The 25,000-nt window shown below is 49.0% G+C and overlaps 1 protein-coding gene across 1 annotated transcript in view; it reads left to right on the top strand.

Moving 5' to 3' along the window:
- ZNF618 (zinc finger protein 618) overlaps positions 1–25,000 on the top strand; it is a 97,611-nt gene that overhangs the window by 39,455 nt on the left and 33,156 nt on the right. The window contains exons 6-12 of the mRNA XM_079996491.1: positions 957–1,046; positions 1,401–1,478; positions 8,962–9,051; positions 12,585–12,711; positions 16,765–16,838; positions 18,089–18,169; positions 24,491–24,568. Of these exons, the coding sequence (XP_079852617.1) occupies positions 957–1,046; positions 1,401–1,478; positions 8,962–9,051; positions 12,585–12,711; positions 16,765–16,838; positions 18,089–18,169; positions 24,491–24,568 (618 nt within the window). The remainder of the gene's footprint in view (positions 1–956; positions 1,047–1,400; positions 1,479–8,961; positions 9,052–12,584; positions 12,712–16,764; positions 16,839–18,088; positions 18,170–24,490; positions 24,569–25,000) is intronic.

The raw sequence follows: 25,000 nt of genomic DNA, 5'->3' as shown, positions 1-25,000 counted from the left end.
CTGGGAATCCGCCGTAGTATTATTAATAATAAGGGGGGATCTCCTGGGAATCCGCCGTAGTATTATTAATAATAAGGGGGGATCTCCTGGGAATCCGCCGAATCTCTCTCTCTCTCTCCTCTGATCCCACCAATAAAAAGTATTATTATTATTAATATTAGTAATTATTAGCTATTATTATTATTATTATTATTATTATTATTATTATTATTACCACCACTGGATCTCTCAGAGGGGGGATCACCTGGGAATCCGCCGTATTATTATTAATAATAAGGGGGATCTCCTGGGAATCTGCTGAATCTCTCTCTCTCTCTCCCCACCAATAAAAAGTATTATTATTATTAATAATATTAGCTATTATTATTATTATTATTATTATTATTATTATTATTATTATTATTATTACTACCGCTGGATCTCTCAGAGGGGGGATCACCTGGGAATCCGCCGTATTATTATTAGTTATAAGGGGGATCGCCTGGGAATCCGCCGTAGTATTATTAATAATAAGGGGGATCTCCTGGGAATCCGCCGTAGTATTATTAATAATAAGGGGGGATCTCCTGGAAATCCGCCGTAGTATTATTAATAATAAGGGGGGATCACCTGGGAATCCGCCGTATTATTATTAGTTATAAGGGGGATCACCTGGGAATCTGCCGTAGTATTATTAATAATAAGGGGGGATCTCCTGGGAATCCGCCGTAGTATTATTAATAATAAGGGGGGAATCTCCTGGGAATCCGCCGAATCTCTTTCTCCCCTGATCCCACCAATAAAAAGTATTATTATTATTATTAATATTAGCTATTATTATTATTTTTATTATTATTATTATTACCGCTGGATCTCTCAGAGGGGGGATCACCTGGGAATCCACCGTATTATTAATAATAAGGGGGGATCTCCTGGGAATCCGCCGAATCTCTCTCTTTCTCCCCTGATCCCGCCAGACAACTTCCGCTACACCTGCGACATTTGCGGGAAGAAGTACAAATACTATAGTTGCTTCCAGGAGCATCGCGATCTCCACGCGGTCGACGGTGAGTAGATCACCAGGGATCTACCGGATCCCCTCCGCTCCGGATCCTCCCCGCATCCCTCCCGGGGAATCGGTTTGAACGGGTCAGGAGCCGAAATGCCGGGAGGATCCATGGGGATGGTCTGGGATCTGGAATGCCGGGGGGATCTGTTTGGATGGTCAGGGATCTGGAACGCCGGGGGGATCCAGGCAGACGGGCCGGCATCTGGAATGCCGGGAGGATCTGTTTGGATGGTCTGGGATCTGGAAGGCCGGGAGGATCCATTCTGACGGGTCGGGATCCAGAATGGGGTGGCGTTCCGGGGATCTGGAGATCCAGGGATCCGGAAGGTCACCCCCTGCTCTTCTCTTCTAGATCCCTATGACCAGGCTCTGGTCGCCAAAGACGAGGTGAAGGAAGAGGATCCGGAACCCTTCCAGAAGATTGGTCCAAGTACGAGATTCCGGGATCCGGCTGGAGTGATCCACCGGATCCCAAGATGCGGGATCCGGGATCGGGCGGGGTGGGGGGAAAAGAAGGAATGGAGATCCTTAAACATAATAATAATAATAATAATAATAATAATAATAATAATAATAATAGAGATCCTTAAAAATAATAATAATAATAATAATAATAATAATAATAATAATAATAATAATATATAACAATAGACATTAAATATGATAATAGATAATAAAAATAGGTATTAATAATAGGTGTAATAATAATAGATAATAGGTGTCAAATATAATAATAATAGATATTAAATCTATAGATATTAAGGAATAAAAATAGGTAATAATAATAGGTATAATAAGAATAGATCTCAAATATAAGAATAGATATTAATAAAAGATTAAATAATAAAAATAGGTATTAATAATAGGTATAATAATAGTAAATAATAATAGGTCTCAAATATAATAATAATAGATATTAATAATAGATACGAAATGTATAGATATTAAATAATAGAAATAGAATAATAAATAATAGGTATCAAATATAATAATAATAGATACTAAATCTATAGATATTAAGGAATAAAAATAGGTAATAATAATAGGTATAATAAGAATAGATAATAATAGATCTCAAATATAATAATAGATATTAATAAAAGATTAAATCATAAAAATAGGTATTAATAGGTATAATAATAATAAATAATAATAGGTCTCAAATATAATAATAATAGATATTAATAATAGATACTAAATGTATAGATATTAAATAATCGAAATAGATAGAATAATAAATAATAGGTCTCAAATATAATAATAATAGATATTAAATCCATAGATATTAAGGAAAAAAAATAGGTAATAATAATAGGTATAATAAGAATAGATAATAATAGATCTCAAATATAATAATAGATATTAATAAAAGATTAAATAAGAAAAATAGGTATTAATAATAGATATAATAATAGTAAATAATAATAGGTCTCAAATATAATAATAATAGATAATAGTAGATACGAAATGTATAGAAATTAAATAATAGAAATAGAATAATAAATAATAGGTCTCAAATATAATAATAATAGATATTAATAATAGATATTAAATCTATAGATATTTAATAATAGAAATAGGTATTAATAATAGGTATAATAAGAATAGGTCTCAAATATAATAATAATAGATATTAAATCTATAGATATTTAATAATAGAAATAGGTATTAATAATAGGTATAATAAGAATAGGTCTCAAATATAATAATAACAGATATTAATAATGGATATTAAATCTATAGATATTTAATAATACAAATAGGTATTAATAATAGGTATAATAATAGGTCTCAAATATAATAATAATAGATATTAATAATAGATGCTAAATGTATAGATATTAAATAATAGAAATAGATAGAATAATAAATAATAAGGTCTCAAATATAATAATAATAGATATTAATAATAGATATTAAATCTATAGATATTTAATAATAGAAATAGGTATTAATAATAGGTATAATAAGAATAGGTCTCAAATATAATAATAATAGATATTAATAATAGATATTAAATCTATAGATATTTAATAATAGAAATAGGTATTAATAATAAATAATAGGTCTCAAATATAATAATAATAGATATTAATAATAGATACTAAATGCATAGATATTAAATAATAGAAATAGATATAATAATAAATAATAGGTCTCAAATATAATAATAATAGATATTAATAATAGATATTAAATCTATAGATATTTAATAATAGAAATAGGTTTTAATAATAGGTATAATAATAGGTCTCAAATATAATAATAATAGATATTAATAATAGATATTAAATCTATAGATATTTAATAATAGAAATAGGTATTAATAATAGGTATAATAATAATAATAGGTCTCAAATATAATAATAATAATAGATATTAATAATGGATATTAAATCTATAGATATTTAATAATAGAAATAGGTATTAATAATAAATAATAGGTATCAAATATAATAATAATAGATATTAATAATAGATAATAAATCTATAGATATTTAATAATAGAAATAGGTATTAATAATAGGTATAATAAGAATAGGTCTCTAATAATAATAATAGATATTAATAATAGATATTAAATCTATAGATATTTAATAATAGAAATAGGTATTAATAATAGGTATAATAATAGGTCTCAAATATAATAATAATAGATATTAATAATAGATATTAAATCTATCGATATTTAATAATAGAAATAGGTATTAATAATAGGTATAATAATAATAATGTCTCAAATATAATAATAATAATAATAATAATAATAGATAATAATAGATATTAAAAACAATCAATATCAATAATAATTGATAGAGAACAGATGCTAAAAATAATAGATATTGACGGTTGATATGAATAGCAATAATAGATATTAATAATAGAAATAGATAATAGATATTAAAATAATGGAGATATAATATTATATATATATATAGATAATATATATATATTATTATATATTATATATAAATAGTTATATAATAATAATAGGTGTTGAAAATAATAGGAACCATTGATATGAATAGCAATAACAATAGATATTAAAAATATTAGATATTAATATCGATGTTAATAAGAAGGGAGATTAACAACAGTTGATATTAATCGATTAATTGGCTCCCCATTATTATTATTATTATTATTATTATTATTATTATTATTTTCTCCCTATTATTATTATTATTATTATTATTAGCTCCCTATTATTATTATTATTATTATTATTATTATTATTATTTTCTCCCTATTATTATTATTATTATTATTATTATTATTTTCTCCCTATTATTATTATTATTATTATTATTATTGCTATTACTATTATTATTATTATTATTATTATTATTATTGGCTCCCTATTATTATTATTATTATTATTATTGGCTCCCTATTATTATTATTATTATTATTATATTATTATTATATTATTATTATTATTATTATTATTATTATTATTATTATTATTTTCTCATTATTATTATTATTATTATTATTATTATTATTATTATTACTATTATTATTAGCTCCCTATTATTATTATTATTATTATTATTATTATTATTATTATTATTATTTTCTCCCTATTATTATTATTATTATTATTATTATTATTACTATTATTATTATTATTATTATTATTATTATTATTATTATTATTATTATTGGCTCCCTATTAGTATTATTATTATTATTATTATTATTATTATTATTATTATTGGCTCCCCATTATTATTATTATTATTTATTGATATTATAATTTGTTAATAGATGTTTTAAGAATAATAATTGACCAGGATCATAATTGATCATAATAATTAATAATGATAATAATAGCCACTTTGAATCCAGTACAAGATCCCAGGAATCCGGGTTCAAATCCGGAGCGAGATCCCAGGAATCCGGGTTCGAATCTGGTGAGAGATCCCAGGAATCTGGGTTCGAATCTGGTGCAAGATCCCAGGAATCCGGGTTCAAATCCGGTGCAAGATCCCAGGAATCCGGGTTCAAATCCGGAGCGAGATCCCAGGAATCCTGGTTCGAATCTGGTGCGAGATCCCAGGAATCCGGGTTTGAATCCGGTGCAAGATCCCAGGAATCCGGGTTTGAATCCAGTGCAAGATCCCAGGAATCCGGGTTTGAATCCGGTGCAAGATCCCAGGAATCCGGGTTCAAATCCAGAGCGAGATCCCAGGAATCCGGGTTCAAATCTGGTGCGAGATCCCAGGAATCCGGTTTTGAATCCGGTGCAAGATCCCAGGAATCCGGGTTCGAATCTGGTGCGAGATCCCAGGAATCCGGGTTCAAATCTGGTGCAAGACCCCAGAAATCCGGGTTCAAATCTGCTGCAAGATCCCAGGAATCTGGGTTGGAATCCAGTGCAAGATCCCAGGAATCCGGGTTCAAATCCGGTGCAAAACCCCAAGAATCCGGGTTCAAATCCGGGTTCAAATCTGATGTAAAACCCCAAGAATCCAGGTTCATACCGAGACCAAATCCCCATGAATCCGGGTTCAAATCTGGAGCAAAGCTCCTGGAATCCGGGTTCAAATCCGGGTTCAAATCTGGGGCAAAACCCCAAGAATCTGGATTCGAATCTGGTGCAAAACCCCAGGAATCCAGGTTCAAACCCAGGACGAAACCCCAGGAATCCGGGTTCAAATCTGGAAAGAGACCCCAAGAATCCGGGATCGAATCTGGTGCAAGACCCCAAGAATCTGGATTCGAATCCGGTGCAGGACACCAAGAATCCGGGTTCAAATCTGGTGCAAAACCCCAGGAATCCAGGTTCAAACCCAGAACGAAACCCCAGGAATCCGGGTTCAAACCCAGGACAAAACCCGAAGAACCCGGGTTCGAATCTGGTGCAAAACCCCAGGAATCCAGGTTCAAACCCAGAACGAAACCCCAGGAATCCGGGTTCAAATCTGGAAAGAGACCCCAAGAATCCGGGATCAAATCTGGTGCAAAACCCCAGGAATCCGGGTTCAAACCCAGGACAAAACCCCAGGAATCCGGGTTCAAATCTGGTGCAAGACCCCAAGAATCCGGATCTGAATCGGGGTCAAAACCCCAGGAATCCGGATTCAAATTTGTGAAAAGAGACCCAGTTCGAAGCCGGCAATCCAATCTGGGTCAAGACCCTAAGAAACCGGTTTCAAATCCGGTGCAAGATCCCAGGAATCTGGGTTCGAATCTGGTGCAAGACCCCAAGAATCCGGATTCGAATCCGGTGCAAGACCCCAAGAATCCGGATTCGAATCCGGTGCAGGACCCCAAGAATCCGGGTTCAAATCTGGAGCAAACCCCCAAGAATCCGGGTTTTTACCCAGGGAATCTGGGTTCAAATCTGGTGCAAGACCCTGAGAATCCGGGTTCGAATCTGGTGCAAGACCCCAAGAATCTGGATTCGAATCTGGTGCAAGACCCCTAGAATCCGGATTCGAATCCGGTGCAGGACCCCAAGAATCCGGGTTCAAATCTGGAGCAAACCCCCAAGAATCCGGGTTTTTATCCAGGGAATCCAGGTTTGAATCTGGTGAGAGACCCCAAGAATCCGGGTTCGAATCTGGTGCAAAACCCCAGGAATCCAGGTTCGAACCCAGAACGAAACCCCAAGAATCTGGGTTCAAATCTGGAAAGAGACCCCAAGAATCCGGGTTCAAATGTGGGGAGAGACCCCCAGAATCCCAGTTTGGACCCAGGGAATCCGGGTTCAAATCTGGGGCAAAACCCCAAGAATCTGGATTCGAATCTGGTGCAAAACCCCATGAATCCAGGTTCAAACCCAGGACGAAACCCCAGGAATCCGGGTTCAAATCTGGAAAGAGACCCCAAGAATCCGGGATCGAATCTGGTGCAAGACCCCAAGAATCCGGATCTGAATCGGGGTCAAAACCCCAAGAATCCGGGTTTGAATCCGGTGCAAGATCCCAGGAATCCGGGTTCAAATCTGGTGCAAGATCCCAGGAATCCGGATTCGAATCTGGTGCAAGATCCCAGGAATCCGGGTTCAAATCTGGTGCAAGATCCCAGGAATCCGGGTTCAAATCTGCTGCAAGATCCCAGGAATCCGGGTTCAAACCCAGGACAAAACCCCAAGAACCCGGGTTCGAATCTGGTGCAAAACCCCAGGAATCCGGGTTCAAACCCAGAACGAAACCCCAGGAATCCGGGTTCAAACCTAGAAAGAGACCCCAAGAATCCGGGTTCAAATCTGGTGCAAAACCCCAGGAATCCGGATCTGAATCGGGGTCAAAACCCCAGGAATCCGGATTCAAATTTGTGAAAAGAGACCCAGTTTGAAGCCGGCAATCAAATCTGGGTCAAGACCCTTAGAAACCGGTTTCAAATCCGGTGCAAGATCCCAGGAATCTGGGTTCAAATCTGGTGCAAGACCCTGAGAATCCGGGTTCGAATCTGGTGCAAGACCCCAAGAATCTGGATTCGAATCCGGTGCAGGACCCCAATAATCCGGGTTCAAATCTGGAGCAAACCCTCAAGAATCTGGGTTCAAATCTGGAAAGAGACCCCAAGAATCCGGGTTCAAATGTGGGGAGAGACCCCAAGAATCCCAGTTTGGACCCAGGGAATCCGGGTTCAAATCTGGGGCAAAACCCCAAGAATTTGGGTTTTTACCCAGGGAATCCGGGTTCGAATCTGGTGCAAAACCCCAGGAATCCAGGTTCGAACCCAGAACGAAACCCCAGGAATCCGGGTTCAAACCCAAGACAAAACCCCAAGAATCCGGGTTCGAATGTGGGGGGAGACCCCCAGAATCCCAGTTTGGACCCAGGGAATCCGGGTTCAAATCTGGGGCAAAACCCCAAGAATCTGGATTCGAATCTGGTGCAAAACCCCATGAATCCAGGTTCAAACCCAGGACGAAATCCCAGGAATCCGGGTTCAAATCTGGAAAGAGACCCCAAGAATCCGGGTTCAAATCTGGTGCAAAAGCCCAGGAATCCAGGTTCGAACCCAGAACGAAACCCCAGGAATCCGGGTTCAAACCCAGGACAAAACCCCAAGAACCCGGGTTCGAATCTGGTGCAAAACCCCAGGAATCCGGGTTCAAATCTGGAAAGAGACCCCAAGAATCCGGGATTGATTCTGGTGCAAGACCCCAAGAATCCGGATCTGAATCGGGGTCAAAACCCCAGGAATCTGGATTCAAATTTGTGAAAAGAGACCCAGTTCATCCCAGTTCGAAGCCGGCAATCAAATCTGGGTCAAGACCCTAAGAAACCGGTTTCAAATCCGGTGCAAGATCCCAGGAATCTGGGTTCAAATCTGGTGCAAGACCCTGAGAATCCGGGTTCGAATCTGGTGCAAGACCCCAAGAACCTGGATTCGAATCTGGTGCAAGACCCCAAGAATCCGGATTGGAATCCGGTGCAGGACCCCAAGAATCCGGGTTCAAATCTGGAGCAAACCCCCAAGAATCCGGGTTTTTACCCAGGGAATCCAGGTTTGAATCTGGTGAGAGACCCCAAGAATCCGGGTTCGAATCTGGTGCAAAACCCCAGGAATCCAGGTTCGAACCCAGAACGAAACCCCTGGAATCCGGGTTCAAACCCAAGACAAAACCCCAAGAATCTGGGTTCAAATCTGGAAAGAGACCCCAAGAATCCGGGTTCAAATGTGGGGAGAGACCCCAAGAATCCCAGTTTGGACCCAGGGAATCCGGGTTCAAATCTGGGGCAAAACCCCAAGAATTTGGGTTTTTACCCAGGGAATCCGGGTTCAAATCTGGGGCAAAACCCCAAGAATTTGGGTTTTTACCCAGGGAATCCGGGTTCGAATCTGGTGAGAGACCCCAAGAATCCGGATTCGAATGGGGGTCAAAACCCCAGGAATCCGGATTCAAATTTGTGATCCGGTTTGATCCAGTGTGATCTCTTTTCTCCCCACAGAAACCGGCAGCTACACGTGCGAATTCTGCGGCAAGCAATACAAATACTACACTCCCTACCAGGAACACGTCGCTCTTCACGCGCCAATCAGTGAGTAGAATCCAGATTGAATCCAGTTTGGGACCCAGTGAATCCGGGTTTGAATCCAGTTTGAGACCCAATGAATCCGGGTTCCCATCTGGGAAGAGATCCCAGAACGAAACCCCAGGAATCCGGGTTCAAACCCAGAACGAAACCCCAAGAACCCGGGTTCAAATCTGGGGAGAGACACCAGGAATCCCCGTTTGGACCCAGGGAATCCAGGTTCAAATCTGGGGCAAAACCCCAAGAATCCGGGTTCAAATCTGGAGCAAAACCCCAAGAATCCGGGTTCAAATCTGGAGCAAAACCCCAAGAATCCGGGTTCAAATCTGGAGCAAAACCCCAAGAATCCGGGTTCAAATCTGGGGCAAAACCCCAAGAATCCGGGTTCAAATCCGGGTTCAAACCCAGCACAAAACCCCAAGAATCCAGGTTCAAACCTAGAACGAAACCCCAAGAATCCGGGTTCAAATCTGGGGAGAGACCCCAAGAATCGGGGTTCGAATCTGGGGCAAAACCCCAAGAATCCGGGTTCAAATCTGGGGCAAAACCCCCAGAATCCGGGTTCAAATCTGGTACAATACCCCAAGAATCCGGGTTCAAATCTGGGGCAAAACCCCAAGAATCCGGGTTCAAATCCGGGTTCAAACCCAGGGCAAAACCCCTAGAATCCAGGTTCAAACCTAGAATGAAACCCCAAGAATCCGGGTTCAAATCTGGGGAGAGACTCCAGGAATCCCAGTTTGGACCCAGGGAATCCGGGTTCGAATCTGGGGCAAAACCCCAAGAATCCGGGTTCAAATCTGGGGAGAGACTCCAGGAATCCAAGTTTGGACCCAGGGAATCCGGGTTCAAATGTGGGGTGGAAACTTCTGCAATCCGGGTTAAAATTTGGGGAGAGATGCCAGGAATCCGGGTTAAAATTTGGGGAGAGATGCCAGGAATCCGGGTTCGAATCTGGTGCAAAACCCCAAGAATCCAGGTTCATACTGAGACCAAACCCCCATGAATCCGGGTTCAAATCTGGAGCAAAACCCCAAGAATCCGTGTTCAAACCCAGGGAATCCGGGTTCGAATCTGGTGCAAAACCCCAGGAATCCAGGTTTGAACCTAGAGCGAAACCCCAGGAACCCGGGTTCAAACCTAGAAAGAGACCCCAAGAATCCGGGTTCAAATCTGGTGCAAAACCCCAGGAATCCAGGTTTGAACCCAGAACGAAACCCCAGGAATCCGGGTTCAAACCCAGAACGAAACCCCAAGAACCCGGGTTCAAATCTGGGGAGAGACACCAGGAATCCCAGTTTGGACCCAGGGAATCCGGCTTCAAATCTGGGGCAAAGCCCCAGGAACCCGGGTTCAAATCTGGAGCAAACCCCCAAGAATCCGGGTTCAAATCTGGGGAGAGACTCCAGGAATCCCAGTTTGGACCCAGGGAATCCGGGTTCAAATGTGGGGTGGAAACTTGTGCAATCCGGGTTCAAATTTGGGGAGAGATGCCAGGAATCCGGGTTCAAATTTGGGGAGAGATGCCAGGAATCCGGGTTCGAATCTGGTGCAAAACCCCAAGAATCCAGGTTCATACTGAGACCAAACCCCCATGAATCCGGGTTCAAATCTGGAGCAAAACCCCAAGAATCCGGGTTCAAGCCCAGGGAATCTGGGTTCGAATCTGGTGCAAAACCCCAGGAATCCAGGTTTGAACCCAGAACGAAACCCCAGGAATCCGGGTTCAAACCTAGAAAGAAACCCCAAGAATCCGGGTTCAAATCTGGTGCAAAACCCCAGGAATCCAGGTTTGAACCCAGAGCGAAACCCCAGGAATCCGGCTACAAACCCAGAACGAAACCCCAAGAACCCGGGTTCAAATCTGGGGAGAGACACCAGGAATCCCAGTTTGGACCCAGGGAATCCGGCTTCAAATGTGGGGTGGAAACTTGTGCAATCCGGGTTCAAATTTGGGGAGAGATGCCAGGAATCCGGGTTCAAATTTGGGGAGAGATGCCAGGAATCCAGGTTCGAATCTGGTGCAAAACCCCAAGAATCCAGGTTCATACTGAGACCAAACCCCCATGAATCCGGGTTCAAATCTGGAGCAAAACCCCAAGAATCCGGGTTCAAACCCAGGGAATCCGGGTTCGAATCTGGTGCAAAACCCCAGGAATCCAGGTTTGAACCCAGAACGAAACCCCAGGAATCCGGGTTCAAACCTAGAAAGAAACCCCAAGAATCCGGGTTCAAATCTGGTGCAAAACCCCAGGAATCCAGGTTTGAACCCAGAGCGAAACCCCAGGAATCCGGCTTCAAACCCAGAACGAAACCCCAAGAATCCGGGTTCAAATCTGGTGCAAAACCCCAGGAATCCAGGTTTGAACCCAGGACAAAACCCCAAGAATCCGGGTTCAAATCTGGGGCAAGACTCCAGGAATCTCAGTTTGGACCCAGGGAATCCAGGTTCAAACCCAGGACAAAACCCCAAGAATCCGGGTTCAAATCCGGGTTCAAATCTGGTGCAAAACCCCAAGAATCCGGGTTCAAATCTGGGGAGAGACTCCAGGAATCCCAGTTTGGACCCAGGGAATCCGGGTTCAAATGTGGGGTGCAAAACCCCAGGAATCCAGGTTTGAACCCAGAACGAAACCCCAGGAATCCGGGTTCAAACCTAGAAAGAAACCCCAAGAATCCGGGTTCAAATCTGGTGCAAAACCCCAGGAATCCAGGTTTGAACCCAGAACGAAACCCCAGGAATCCGGGTTCAAACCTAGAAAGAAACCCCAAGAGCCCGGGTTCAAATCTGGGGAGAGACACCAGGAATCCCACTTTGGACCCAGGGAATCTAGGTTCAAATCTGGGGCAAAACCCCAAGAATCCGGGTTCAAATCTGGAGCAAAACCCCAGGAATCCAGGTTTGAACCCAGAGCGAAACCCCAGGAATCCGGCTTCAAACCCGGAACGAAACCCCAAGAATCTGGTTTCAAATCTGGTGCAAAACCCCAGGAATCCAGGTTTGAACCCAGAACGAAACCCCAGGAATCCGGGTTCAAACCTAGAAAGAGACCCCAAGAATCCGGGTTCAAATCTGGTGCAAAACCCCAGGAATCCAGGTTTGAACCCAGAGCGAAACCCCAGGAATCCGGCTTCAAACCCAGAACGAAACCCCAAGAACCCGGGTTCAAATCTGGGGAGAGACACCAGGAATCCCCGTTTGGACCCATGGAATCCGGGTTCAAATCTGGGGCAAACCCCCAAGAATCCGGGTTCAAATCTGGGGAGAGACTCCAGGAATCCCCGTTTGGACCCAGGGAATCCGGGTTCAAATGTAGGGTGGAAACTTGTGCAATCCGGGTTCAAATTTGGGGAGAGATGCCAGGAATCCGGGTTCAAATTTGGGGAGAGATGCCAAGAATCCGGGTTCGAATCTGGGGAGAGACACTAGGAATCCCCGTTTGGACCCAGGGAATCCGGCTTCAAATCTGGGGCAAACCCCCAAGAACCCGGGTTCGATTCTCCGGATTTGAACCCGGATCCGGGGGGATCTTTTCCAGAATATTCCCGCTCTCCGCTCCTGGTGGCCGTCAAGACGCACGCCGGGAAGAAGGCGCCGTCGCCGTCAATCATCCGTTGCTCCGCCCTCTTGCACCGGGCGCCGTCGGGCGCCTCCCAGCTCCAGATGTTCCGGGCGCCGAATTCGGGATCTCCGGGGAGCAAGGCCACCACAGGTAGGGGGGGAGTGGATTCCCAGAGGATCCCAGGGATTGAGGAAGAGGGATGCTGGGGGTTTGGGAATCCTCTTCCCCAGATTCTTTTTGCCAACTGCCCAGGATCCCTCTTCCCAAATCTCTAGGATCCCTCTTCTCAAAGATTCCTCTTTCCCAGAGTCCTCTTCTCAAAGATTCCTCTTCCCAAATCCTCAGGATTCCTCTTCCCCCAGATTCCTCTTCCCCAGGATCCCTCTTCCCAAATCTCTAGGATCCCTCTTCTCAAAGATTCCTCTTCCCCAGATTCCTCTTCCCCAGGATCCCTCTTCCCAAATCCCAAAGGATGTTCAGGGCGCCGAATTCGGGATCTCCAGGGAGCAAGGCCACCACAGGTAGGGGGGAGTGGATTCCCAGAGGATCCTGGGGAGTTGGGGAAGAGGGATCCCAAAGCCCTCTCCCCCAGGATCCCTCTTCCCCAGGATCCCTCTTTCCCAGGATTCCTCTTCCCCAGATTCCTCTTCTCCAGATTCCTCTTCCCCCAGATTCCTCTTCCTGAATCCACAGAATACCTATTTCCCAGAATCCCTCTTCCCCAGGATCCCTCTTCCCAAATCCCAAAGGATGTTCAGGGCGCCGAATTCGGGATCTCCGGGGAGCAAGGCCACCACAGGTAGGGGGGGAGTGGATTCCCAGAGGATCCTGGGGAGTTGGGGAAGAGGGATCCCAAAGCCCTCTCCCCCAGGATCCCTCTTCCCCAGGATCCCTCTTCCCCAGGATTCCTCTTCCCCAGATTCCTATTCCCAAATCCCCAGGATTCCTCTCCCCCAGGATCCCTCTTCCCCAGATTCCTTTTCCCAGATTCCTCTTCCCAGATTCCTCTTCCCAAATCCTTAGGATTCCTCTTCCCAAATCCCTAGGATTCCTCTCCCCCAGGATCCCTCTTCTCAAAGATTCCTCTTCCCCAGGATCCCACTTCCCCAGGATTCCTCTTCCCCAGGATTCCTCTTCCCAGATTCCTCTTCCCCAGATTCCTATTCCCAAATCCCTAGGATTCCTCTTCCCCACATTCCTTTTCCCCAGGATCCCACTTCCCAAATCGCTAGGATTCCTCTTCCCCAGGATCCTTCTTCCCCAGATTCTCTTTCCCCGGGATCCCTTTTCCCCAGATTCCTCTTCTCAATGATTCCTCTTCCCAAATCCTCAGGATTCCTCTTCCCCAGATTTCTCTTCCCCAGGATCCCTCTTCCCAAATCCCAAAAGATGCTCCGGGCGCCGAATTTGGGAAGAGATTCCTCTTCCCAAATCGCTAGGATTCCTCTTCCCCAGGATCCTTCTTCCCCAGATTCTCTTTCCCCAGGATCCCTTTTCCCCAGATTCCTCTTCTCCAGATTCGTCTTCTCCAGATTCCTCTTCCTAAATCATCAGGATTCCTCTTCCTGAATTCCTCCTCCCCCAGATTCTTCTTCCTGAATCCACAGAATTCCTATTTCTCAGGATCCCTCTTCCCAAATCCCAAAGGATGTTCAGGGTGCCGAATTCGGGATCTCCGGGGAGCAAGGCCACCACAGGTAGGGGGGGAGTGGATTCCCAGAGGATCCTGGGGAGTTGGGGAAGAGGGATCCCAAAGCCCTCTCCCCCAGGATCCCTCTCCCCCAGGATTCCTCTTCCCCAGATTCCTCTTCCCAAATCCCTAGGATTCCTCTTCCCCAGGATCCCTCTTCCCCAGGATTCCTCTTCCCAGATTCCTCTTCCCAGATTCCTCTTCCCAAATCCTTAGGATTCCTCTTCCCAGGATCCCTCTTCCTCAGGATTCCTCTTCCCCAGATTCCTTTTCCCCAGGATCCCTTTTCCCCAGATTCCTCTTCCCAGATTCCTCTTCCCAGGATCCCTCTTCCCCAGGATTCCTCTTCCCCAGATTCCTCTTCCCAGATTCCTCTTCCCAAATCCTTAGGATTCCTCTTCCCAGGATCCCTCTTCCCCAGATTCCTTTTCCCCAGGATCCCACTTCCCCAGGATTCCTCTTCCCCAGATTCCTCTTCCCAGATTCCTCTTCCCAAATCCTCAGGATCCCTCTTCCCAGATTCCTCTTCTCAAAGATTCCACTTCCCAAATCCCCAGATTCCTATTCCCAAATCCCTAGGATTCCTCTTCCCCAGGATTCCTCTTCCCCAGATTCCTCTTCCCAGATTCTTCTTCCCAAATCCTTAGGATTCCTCTTCCCAGGATTCCTCTTCCCAGAATTGTTCTTCCCAAATCCCCAGATTCCTCTTCCCAAATCGCTAGGATTCCTCTTCCCCAGGATCCCTCTTCCCCAGATTCTCTTTCCCCAGGATCCCTTTTCCCCAGATTCCTCTTCTCCAGATTCCTCTTCCTGAATCCACAGAATTCCTATTTCTCAGGATCCCTCTTCCCAAATCCCAAAGGATGTTCAGGGCGCCGAATTCGGGATCTCCGGGGAGCAAGGCCACCACAGGTAGGGGGGAGTGGATTCCCAGAGGATCCTGGGGAGTTGGGGAAGAGGGATTTAGGGAAGAGGGATCCCAAAGCCCTCTCCCCTAGGATTCCTCTTCCCCAGGATCCCTCTTCCCCAGGATTCCTCTTCCCCAGGATCCCTCTTCCCCAGATTCCTTTTCCCCAGGATTCCTCTTCCCCAGATTCCTCTTCCCAGATTCCTCTTCCCAAATCCTCAGGATTCGTCTTCCCCAGCATCCCTCTTCCCCACGATTCCTCTTCCCCAGATTCCTTTTCCCCAGGATCCCACTTCCCCAGGATTCCTCTTCCCCAGATTCCTCTTCCCCAGATTCCTTTTCCCCAGGATCCCACTTCCCCAGGATTCCTCTTCCCCAGATTCCTCTTCCCCAGATTCCTCTTCCCAAATCCCCAGATTCCTCTTCCCAAATCGCTAGGATTCCTCTTCCCCAGGATCCTTCTTCCCCAGATTCTCTTTCCCCAGGATCCCTTTTCCCCAGATTCCTCTTCTCCAGATTCCTCATCTCCAGATTCCTCTTCCCAAATCATCAGGATTCCTCTTCCTGAATCCACAGAATTCCTATTTCTCAGGATCCCTCTTCCCAAATCCCAAGGGATGTTCAGGGCGCCAAATTCGGGATCTCCGGGGAGCAAGGCCACCACAGGTAGGGGGTGAGTGGATTCCCAGAGGATCCTGGGGATTGGGGAAGAGGGATCCCAGGGATTGAGGAAGAGGGATGCTGGGGGTTTGGGAATCCTCTTCCCCAGATTCTTTTTGCCAACAGCCCAGGATCCCTCTTCCCAAATCTCTAGGATCCCTCTTCTCAAAGATTCCTCTTTCCCAGATTCCTCTTCTCAAAGATTCCTCTTCCCAAATCCTCAGGATTCCTCTTCCCCAGATTCCTCTTCCCCAGGATCCCTCTTCCCAAATCCCAAAGGATGTTCAGGGCGCCGAATTTGGGATCTCCGGGGAGCAAGGCCACCACAGGTAGGGGGTGAGTGGATTCCCAGAGGATCCCGGGGAGTTGGGGAAGAGGGATCCCAAAGTCCTCTCCCCCAGGATCCCTCTTCCCCAGGATCCCACTTCCCCAGATTCCTATTCCCCAGATTCCTATTCCCCAGATTCCTATTCCCAAATCCCTAGGATTCCTATTCCCCAGGATCCCTCTTCCCAGGATTCCTATTCCACAGGATTCCTCTTCCCCAGGATTCCTCTTCCCCAGATTCCTCTTCCCAGATTCCTCTTCCCAAATCCTTAGGATTCCTCTTCCCCAGATTCCTTTTCCCCAGGATCCCACTTCCCCAGGATTCCTCTTCCCCAGATTCCTCTTCCCCAGATTCCTTTTCCCCAGGATCCCACTTCCCCAGGATTCCTCTTCCCCAGATTCCTCTTCCCAGGATTGTTCTTCCCAAATCCCCAGATTCCTCTTCCCAAATCGCTAGGATTCCTCTTCCCCAGATCCTTCTTCCCCAGATTCTCTTTCCCCAGGATCCCTTTTCCCCAGATTCCTCTTCTCCAGATTCCTCTTCCTGAATCCACAGAATTCCTATTTCTCAGGATCCCTCTTCCCAAATCCCAAAGGATGTTCAGGGCGCCGAATTCGGGATCTCCGGGGAGCAAGGCCACCACAGGTAGGGGCCGAGCGGGATCCCCGGAGGATCCTGGGGAGTTGGAGAAGAGGGATTTAGGGAAGAGGGATCCCAAAGTTCTCTTCCCCAGGATTCCTCTTCCCAAATGCCCAGGATCCCTCTTCCCCAGGATCCCTCTTCCCAAGGATTCCTCTTCCCAAATCCCCAGGGTTCCTTTCCCCCAGATTCTTCTCCCCGAATCCCCTGGATCCCTCTTCCCAAATCCACAGAATTTCTCTTCCCCAGATTCTTCTTCCCAAAGATCTCTTCCCCAGGATCCTTCTTCCTTAGGATCCCTCTTCCCCAACCTCCAGGATTCCTCTTCCCAAGTACCCAGATTCCTCTTCTCTTAATTCCTCTTCCCAAATCCCCAGGATCCCTCTTCCCCAGGATCCTTCTTCCTCAGGATCCCTCTTCCCAAAACCCCAGGATCCCTCTTCCAAAACTCTTCCCATGGATCCCTCTCCCTGGATCTCCAGCAATCCTCTTCCCAAGTACCCAGATTCCTCTTAATTCCTCTTCCCAAATCCCCAGGATCCCTCTTCCCCGGGATCCTTCTTCCTCAGGATCCCTCTTCCCAAATCCCCAGGATCCCTCTTCCAAAACTCTTCCCCTGGATCCCTCTCCTTGGATCTCCAGCAATCCTCTTCCCAAGTACCCAGATTCCTCTTAATTCCTCTTCCCAAATCCCCAGGATCCCTCTTCCCCAGGATCCTTCTTCCTCAGGATCCCTCTTCCCAAATCCCTAGGATCCCTCCTCCAAAACTCTTCCCCTGGATCCCTCTCCCTGGATCTCCAGCAATCCTCTTCCCAAGTACCCAGATTCCTCTCCTCTTAATTCCTCTTCCCAAATCCCCAGGATCCCTCTTCCCCGGGATCCTTCTTCCTCAGGATCCCTCTTCCCAAATCCCCAGGATCCCTCTTCCAAAACTCTTCCCCTGGATCCCTCTTCCCAAACCTCCAGGATTCCTCTTCTCTTAATTCCTCTTCCCAAATCCCCAGGATCCCTCTTCCCCGGGATCCTTCTTCCTCAGGATCCCTCTTCCCAAATCCCCAGGATCCCTCTTCCAAAACTCTTCCCCTGGATCCCTCTCCCTGGATCTCCAGCAATCCTCTTCCCCGTATTTCCAAAAAGCGTCCCAGAAAGAGGATCCCTTTTCACATCCTTTCCAAAGCAGAGCCATTGAATCCCAGGGATCCCAGGCGGTGATCCAGCCTGAGCCCCAAACTCGATCCCTCTTCCCGCCCCACAGAAAGCGTCTTCAGCCGGAGGGTGGAGAGCAAGTTGCAGAACAACTACGACGAAACCAACTCCAGCTCCCAGAACTCCAGCGGTAAGTGGATCCGGGATCTCGAACCCGGGATCTCGAACCTGCAACCGGGATCTCGAACCCGCAACCACGGGGTCCCTAAGCGGTTTGAGGGCTCGCCGTGGGGTGGGAGATCTCGAACCCGCAACCCAGATCTCAAACCCACAACCTGGAACCCGGGACCTGGAACCCGGGATCTTGAACCCTGGATCTCGAACCCGCAACCTGGGATCTCGAACCTGGGATCTTGAACCCGGAACCCGGGATCTTGAACCCGGAACCCGGGACCTCGAACCTGGTACCTTGAACCCTGACCCCTGGCCCTCGAACCCACAACCTGGGATCTCAAACCCGGGATCTTGAACCCGCAACCCGGGACCTCGAACCCGCAACCCAGATCTCAAACCCACAACCTTGAACCCGGGACCCGCAACCTGGGATCTCGAACCTGGGATCTTGAACCCGCAACCTGGGACCTCGAACCTGGTACCTTGAACCCCGACCCCTGGCCCTCGAACCCACAACCTGGGATCTCAAACCCGGGATCTTGAACCCGCAACCCGGGACCTCGAACCTGGTACCTTGAACCCCGACCCCTGGCCTCGAACCCACAACCTGGGATCTCAAACCCGGGACCTCGAACCTGGTACCTTGAACCCTGACCCCTGGCCTCGAACCCGGGATCTCGAACCCGCAACCACGGGGTCCCTAAGCGGTTTGAGGGCTCGCCGTTGCCCCACCAAGCGGTCTGGGAGATGCCTGGGGTGGGAGACTTGAACCCACAACCCGGGATCTCGAACCCGCAACCTGGAACCCAGGGATCTTGAACCCTGGATCTCGAACCCGCAACCTGGGATCTCGAACCTGGGATCTTGAACCCGGAACCCGGGACCTCGAACCTGGTACCTTGAACCCCGACCCCTGGCCTCGAACCCAGGACCTCGAACCCGCAACCTGGGATTTCGAACCCGGGATCTTGAACCCGCAACCGGGATGTCGAACCCGCAACCACGGGGTCCCTAAGCGGTTTGAGGGCTCGCCGTTGCCCCACCAAGCGGTCTGGGAGATCCCTGGGGTGGGAGACTTGAACCCGCAACCCAGATCTCAAACCCACAACCTTGAACCCGGGACCGGGAACCCGGGATCTCGAACCCTGGATCTTGAACCCGCAACCCGGGACCTCGAACCTGGTACCTTGAACCCCGACCCCTGGCCTCGAACCCGGGACCTCGAACCCGCAACCTGGGATCTTGAACCTGGGATCCCAAACTCGCAACCCGGGACCTCGAACCCGCAAGCCTGTATCCCCCTAAATTGTCTGGGAGATCCCTGGGGTGGGCAACTCGGACCCAGAACCCACCTTGAACCCGCAACCTGCCTAGAAGCCACAAGCCGGGATCTCGAACCCAGAACCTTGAACCCGCAACCCGGGATTTCGAACCCGGGATCTTGAACCCGCAACCGGGATCTCAAACCCGCAACCCGGGATCTCGAACCCGCAACCCAGGACCTCAAACCTGGGACCTCGAACCTGGAACCTGGAACCCGCAATCTGGGATCTCGAACCTGGGATCTTGAACCTGCAACCCGGGATCTCGAACCAGCAACCTGGGATCTTGAACCTGGGATCTCAAACTTGCAACCCGGGACCCCGAACCCGGAACCTCGAACCCGGGACCTCGAACCCGCAACCTGGGATCGCGAACCTGGGATCTTGAACCCGCAACCCGGGATCTCGAACCCAGGACCTCGAACCAGCAACCTGGGATCTTGAACCTGGGATCTCAAACTTGCAACCCAGGACCCCGAACCCGGAACCTCGAACCCGGAACCTCGAACCCACAACCTGGGATCTCGAACCCGGGATCTCGAACCCGCAACCCGGGACCTCGAACCCGAACCCTTCCGGTGGCGAGAAAGCCATGCCTTCCGGCCTGGCCAATCAGAGAGGGACCCTCGCGCCACTCGAACCCGCAGCCCAGGACCTTGAGCCTGGGACTTTGAACCCAGGACCTTGATTCCACAACCCGGGATCTCAAACCCACAACCCAGATCTCAAACCCACAACCTCGAACCCGAGATCTTGATCCCTGGATCTCGAACCCGCAACCTGGGATCTCGAACCCGGAACCCAGGACCTTGATCCCACAATCCGGGATCTCAAACCCACAACCTCGAACCTGGGATCTTGAACCCAGGACCTCGAACCCCCAACCCGGGATCTCAAACCCAGAACCCAGGATCTAGAACCTGCAACTTGGGATCTTGAACCCTGGACCTTGAACCCAGGATCTAGAACCCAGGACCTCAAATCTGGGATCTCAAACCCTCAACCTGGGATCTCGAACCCGTCACCCCAAGCCCCGCCTCCTCCCCCTCCCGGCCAATCAGAGCGGGATCCCAGCCGGGAATCTCTCCTCTTGAACCCACAACCTGGGATCTTGAACCCAGAACCCAGGATCTCGAACCTGCAACTCGGGATCTCAAACCCTGGATCTTGAACCCTGGACCTCAAATCTGGGATCTCAAACCCTCAACCCGGGATCTCGAACCCGTCACCCCAAGCCCCGCCTCCTTCCCCTCCCGGCCAATCAGAGCGGGATCCCGGCCGGGAATCTGGCCTCTTGAACCCACAACCCGGGATCTCGAACCCTGGATCTTGAACACAAGATTTCAAACCCGAAACCAGGGATCTTGAACCCAGAACCTCGAACCCTCAACCCGGGATCTTGAACCCTGGACGTTGAACCCAGGACCTCAAATCTGGGATCTCAAATCCTTAACCCGGGATCCTCCACCCTCCCGGCCAATCAGAGTGGGATCCCTGCTGGGGATCTGGCCTCTTGAACCCACAACCTGGGATCTCGAACCCAGAACCCAGGATCTTGAACCTGCAACCCGGGATCTCGAACCCTGGATGTTGAACACGGGATTTCGTGCCCAAAACCAGGGATCTTGAACCCAGAATCTCGAACCCACAACTCGGGATCTTGAACCCTGGACCTTGAACCCGGGATCTAAAACCCAGGCCCTCAAATCTGGGATCTCGAACCCTCAACCCGGGATCTCGAACCCGTCACCACAAGCCCCACCTCCTCCCGGCCAATCAGAGTGGGATCCCGGCCGGGAATCTCTCCTCTTGAACCCACAACCCCGGATCTCGAGCCCAGGACCTCAAATCTGGGATCTCGAACCCTCAACCCGGGATCTCGAACCCGTCCCCCAAGCCCCGCCTCCTTCTCCCGGCCAATCAGAGCGGGATCCCAGCCGGGAATCTCTCCTCTTGAACCCACAACCCGGGATCTCGAACCCAGGACCTCAAATCTGGGATCTCGAACCCTCAACCCGGGATCTCGAACCCAGGACCTCAAATCTGGGATCTCAAACCCTCAACCCGGGATCTCGAACCCTGGACCTTGAACCCAGGACCTCAAATCTGGGATCTCGAACCCTCAACCCGGGATCTCGAACCCGTTACCCCAAGCCCCGCCTCCTTCTCCCGGCCAATCAGAGTGGGATCCCGGCCGGGAATCTGGCCTCTTGAACCCACAACCCGGGATCTTGAACCCAGGACCTCAAATCTGGGATCTCGAACCCTCAACCCGGGATCTCGAACTTGGGATCTCGAACCCGGGATCTTAAACCCAGGACCTCAAATCTGGGATCTCGAACCCTCAACCCGGGATCTCGAACTTGGGATCTTGAACCTGGGATCTTGAACCCAGGACCTCAAATCTGGGATCTCAAACCCTCAACCCGGGATCTGGAACCCGTCACCCCAAGCCCCGCCTCCTCCCCCTCCTGGCCAATCAGAGCGGGATCCCGGCCGGGAATCTGGCCTCTTGAACCCACAACCCGGGATCTCGAACCCAGGACCTCAAATCTGGGATCTCGAACCCTCAACCCGGGATCTCGAACCCGTCACCCCAAGCCCCGCCTCCTTCTCCCGGCCTGTCAGAGCGGGATCCCGGCCGGGAATCTCTCCTCTTGAACCCACAACCCGGGATCTCGAACCCAGAACCCAGGATCTTGAACCTGCAACTCGGGATCTCAAACCCTGGATCTTGAACCCAGGACCTCAAATCTGGGATCTCGAACCCTCAACCCGGGATCTCGAACCCAGGACCTCAAATCTGGGATCTGGAACCCGTCACCCCAAGCCCCGCCTCCTCCCCCTCCCGGCCAATTAGAGCGGGATCCCGGCCGGGAATCTCTCCTCTTGAACCCACAACCCGGGATCTCGAAGCCAGGACCTCAAATCTGGGATCTCGAACCCTCAACCCGGGATCTCGAACTTGGGATCTCGAACCCGGGATCTTGAACCCAGGACCTCAAATCTGGGATCTCGAACCCTCAACCCGGGATCTCGAACTTGGGATCTTGAACCCGGGATCTTGAACCCAGGACCTCAAATCTGGGATCTTAAACCCTCAACCCGGGATCTCGAACCCTGGACCTTGAACCCAGGACCTCAAATCTGGGATCTCGAACCCTCAACCCGGGATCTCGAACCCGTCACCCCAAGCCTCCTCCCTCTCCCGGCCAATCAGAGCGGGATCCCGGCTGGGAATCTCTCCTCTTGAACCCACAACCCGGGATCTCGAACCCAGGACCTCAAAACTGGGATCTCGAACCCTCAACCCGGGATCTCGAACCCAGGACCTCAAATCTGGGATCTCGAACCCAGGACCTCAAATCTGGGATCTCGAACCCGTCACCCCAAGCCCCGCCTCCTCCCCCTCCCGGCCAATCAGAGCGGGATCCCGGCCGGGAATCTCTCCTCTTGAACCCAAAACCCGGGATCTCGAACCCAGGACCTCAAATCTGGGATCTCAAACCCTCAACCCGGGATCTCGAACCCGTCACCCCAAGCCCCGCCTCCTTCTCCCGGCCAATCAGAGCGGGATCCCGGCAGGGAATCTCTCCTCTTGAACCCACAACCCGGGATCTCGAACCCAGGACCTCAAATCTGGGATCTCGAACCCTCAACTCGGGATCTCGAACCCTGGACCTTGAACCCAGGACCTCAAATCTGGGATCTCGAACCCTCAACCCGGGATCTGGAACCCGTCACCCCAAGCCCCGCCTCCTCCCTCTCCCGGCCAATCAGAGCGGGATCCCGGCCGGGAATCTGGCCTCTTGAACCCGCAACCCGGGATCTCGAACCCAGGACCTCAAACCTGGGATCTGGAACCCGTCACCCCAAGCCCCGCCTCCTCCCCCTCCCGGCCAATCAGAGCGGGATCCCGGCCGGGAATCTCTCCTCTTGAACCCACAACCCGGGATCTCGAACCTGCAACCCGGGATCTCGAACCCAGGACCTCAAATCTGGGATCTCGAACCCTCAACCCGGGATCTCGAACCCAGGACCTCAAACCTGGGATCTGGAACCCGTCACCCCAAGCCCCGCCTCCTCCCCCTCCCGGCCAATCAGAGCGGGATCCCGGCCGGGAATCTGGCCTCTTGAACCCACAACACAGGATCTCGAACCTGCAACCCGGGATCTCGAACCCAGGACCTCAAATCTGGGATCTCAAACCCTCAACCCGGGATCTCGAACTTGGGATCTCGAACCCGGGATCTTGAACCCAGGACCTCAAATCTGGGATCTCAAACCCTCAACCCGGGATCTTGAACCCAGGACCTTGAACCCAGGACCTCAAATCTGGGATCTGGAACCCGTCACCCCAAGCCCCGCCTCCTCCCTCTCCCGGCCAATCAGAGTGGGATCCCGGCCGAGAATCTCTCCTCTTGAACCCACAACCCGGGATCTCGAACCCAGGACCTCAAATCTGGGATCTGGAACCCGTCACCCCAAGCCCCGCCTCCTCCCCTCCCGGCCAATCCGAGTGGGATCCCGGCCGAGAATCTCTCCTCTTGAACCCACAACCCGGGATCTCGAACCCAGGACCTCAAATCTGGGATCTGGAACCCGTCCCCCCAAGCCCCGCCTCCTCCCCCTCCCGGCCAATCCGAGCGGGATCCCGGCCGGGAATCTCTCGAACTTGGGATCTTGAACCGGGGATCTTGAACCCAGGACCTCAAATCTGGGATCTCAAACCCTCAACCCGGGATCTTGAACCCAGGACCTTGAACCCAGGACCTCAAATCTGGGATCTCGAACCCGTCACCCCAAGCCCCGCCTCCTTCTCCCGGCCAATCAGAGCGGGATCCCGGCCGAGAATCTCTCCTCTTGAACCCACAACCCGGGATCTCGAACCCAGGACCTCAAATCTGGGATCTGGAACCCGTCCCCCCAAGCCCCGCCTCCTCCCCCTCCCGGCCAATCAGAGCGGGATCCTGGCCGGGAATCTCTCGAACCCGCAACCTCTCTTCCCCCCTCAGAGCCCTACACCTGCGGCGCCTGCGGGATCCAGTTCCAGTTCTACAACAACCTGCTGGAGCACATGCAGTCGCACGCCGGTGAGCGCCCCTCCGTTCCCCCTTTCTCGTTCCTTTCTTTCTTTCTCTCTTCCTTTCTCTCTTTCTCTCGCTCCCTTTCTCATTCCCTCCTTCCTTCCTTCCTTCCTTCCTTCCTTCCTTCCTTCCTTCCTTCCTTCCTCTCTCTTCTCTCATTCCGTTTCTCTCTCTTTCTCTCGCTCCCTTTCTCATTCCCTTCTTCCTTCCTTCCTTCCTTCCTCTCTCTCTCTTCTCTCATTCCGTTTCTCTCTCTTTCTCTCTTTCTCTCGCTCCCTTTCTCATTCCCTTCTTCCTTCCTTCCTTCCTTCCTTCCTTCCTTCCTTCCTTCCTCTCTCTCTCTTCTCTCATTCCGTTTCTCTCTCTTTCTCTCTTTCTCTCGCTCCCTTTCTCATTCCCTTCTTCCTTCCTTCCTTCCTTCCTTCCTTCCTTCCTTCC

Source organism: Podarcis cretensis (assembly GCF_951804945.1).
Source record: "Podarcis cretensis genome assembly, contig: SCAFFOLD_26, whole genome shotgun sequence".
In the NCBI taxonomy this organism is placed as follows: Eukaryota; Metazoa; Chordata; class Lepidosauria; order Squamata; family Lacertidae; genus Podarcis; species Podarcis cretensis.
This window is presented reverse-complemented; position numbering and strand designations above follow the sequence as displayed.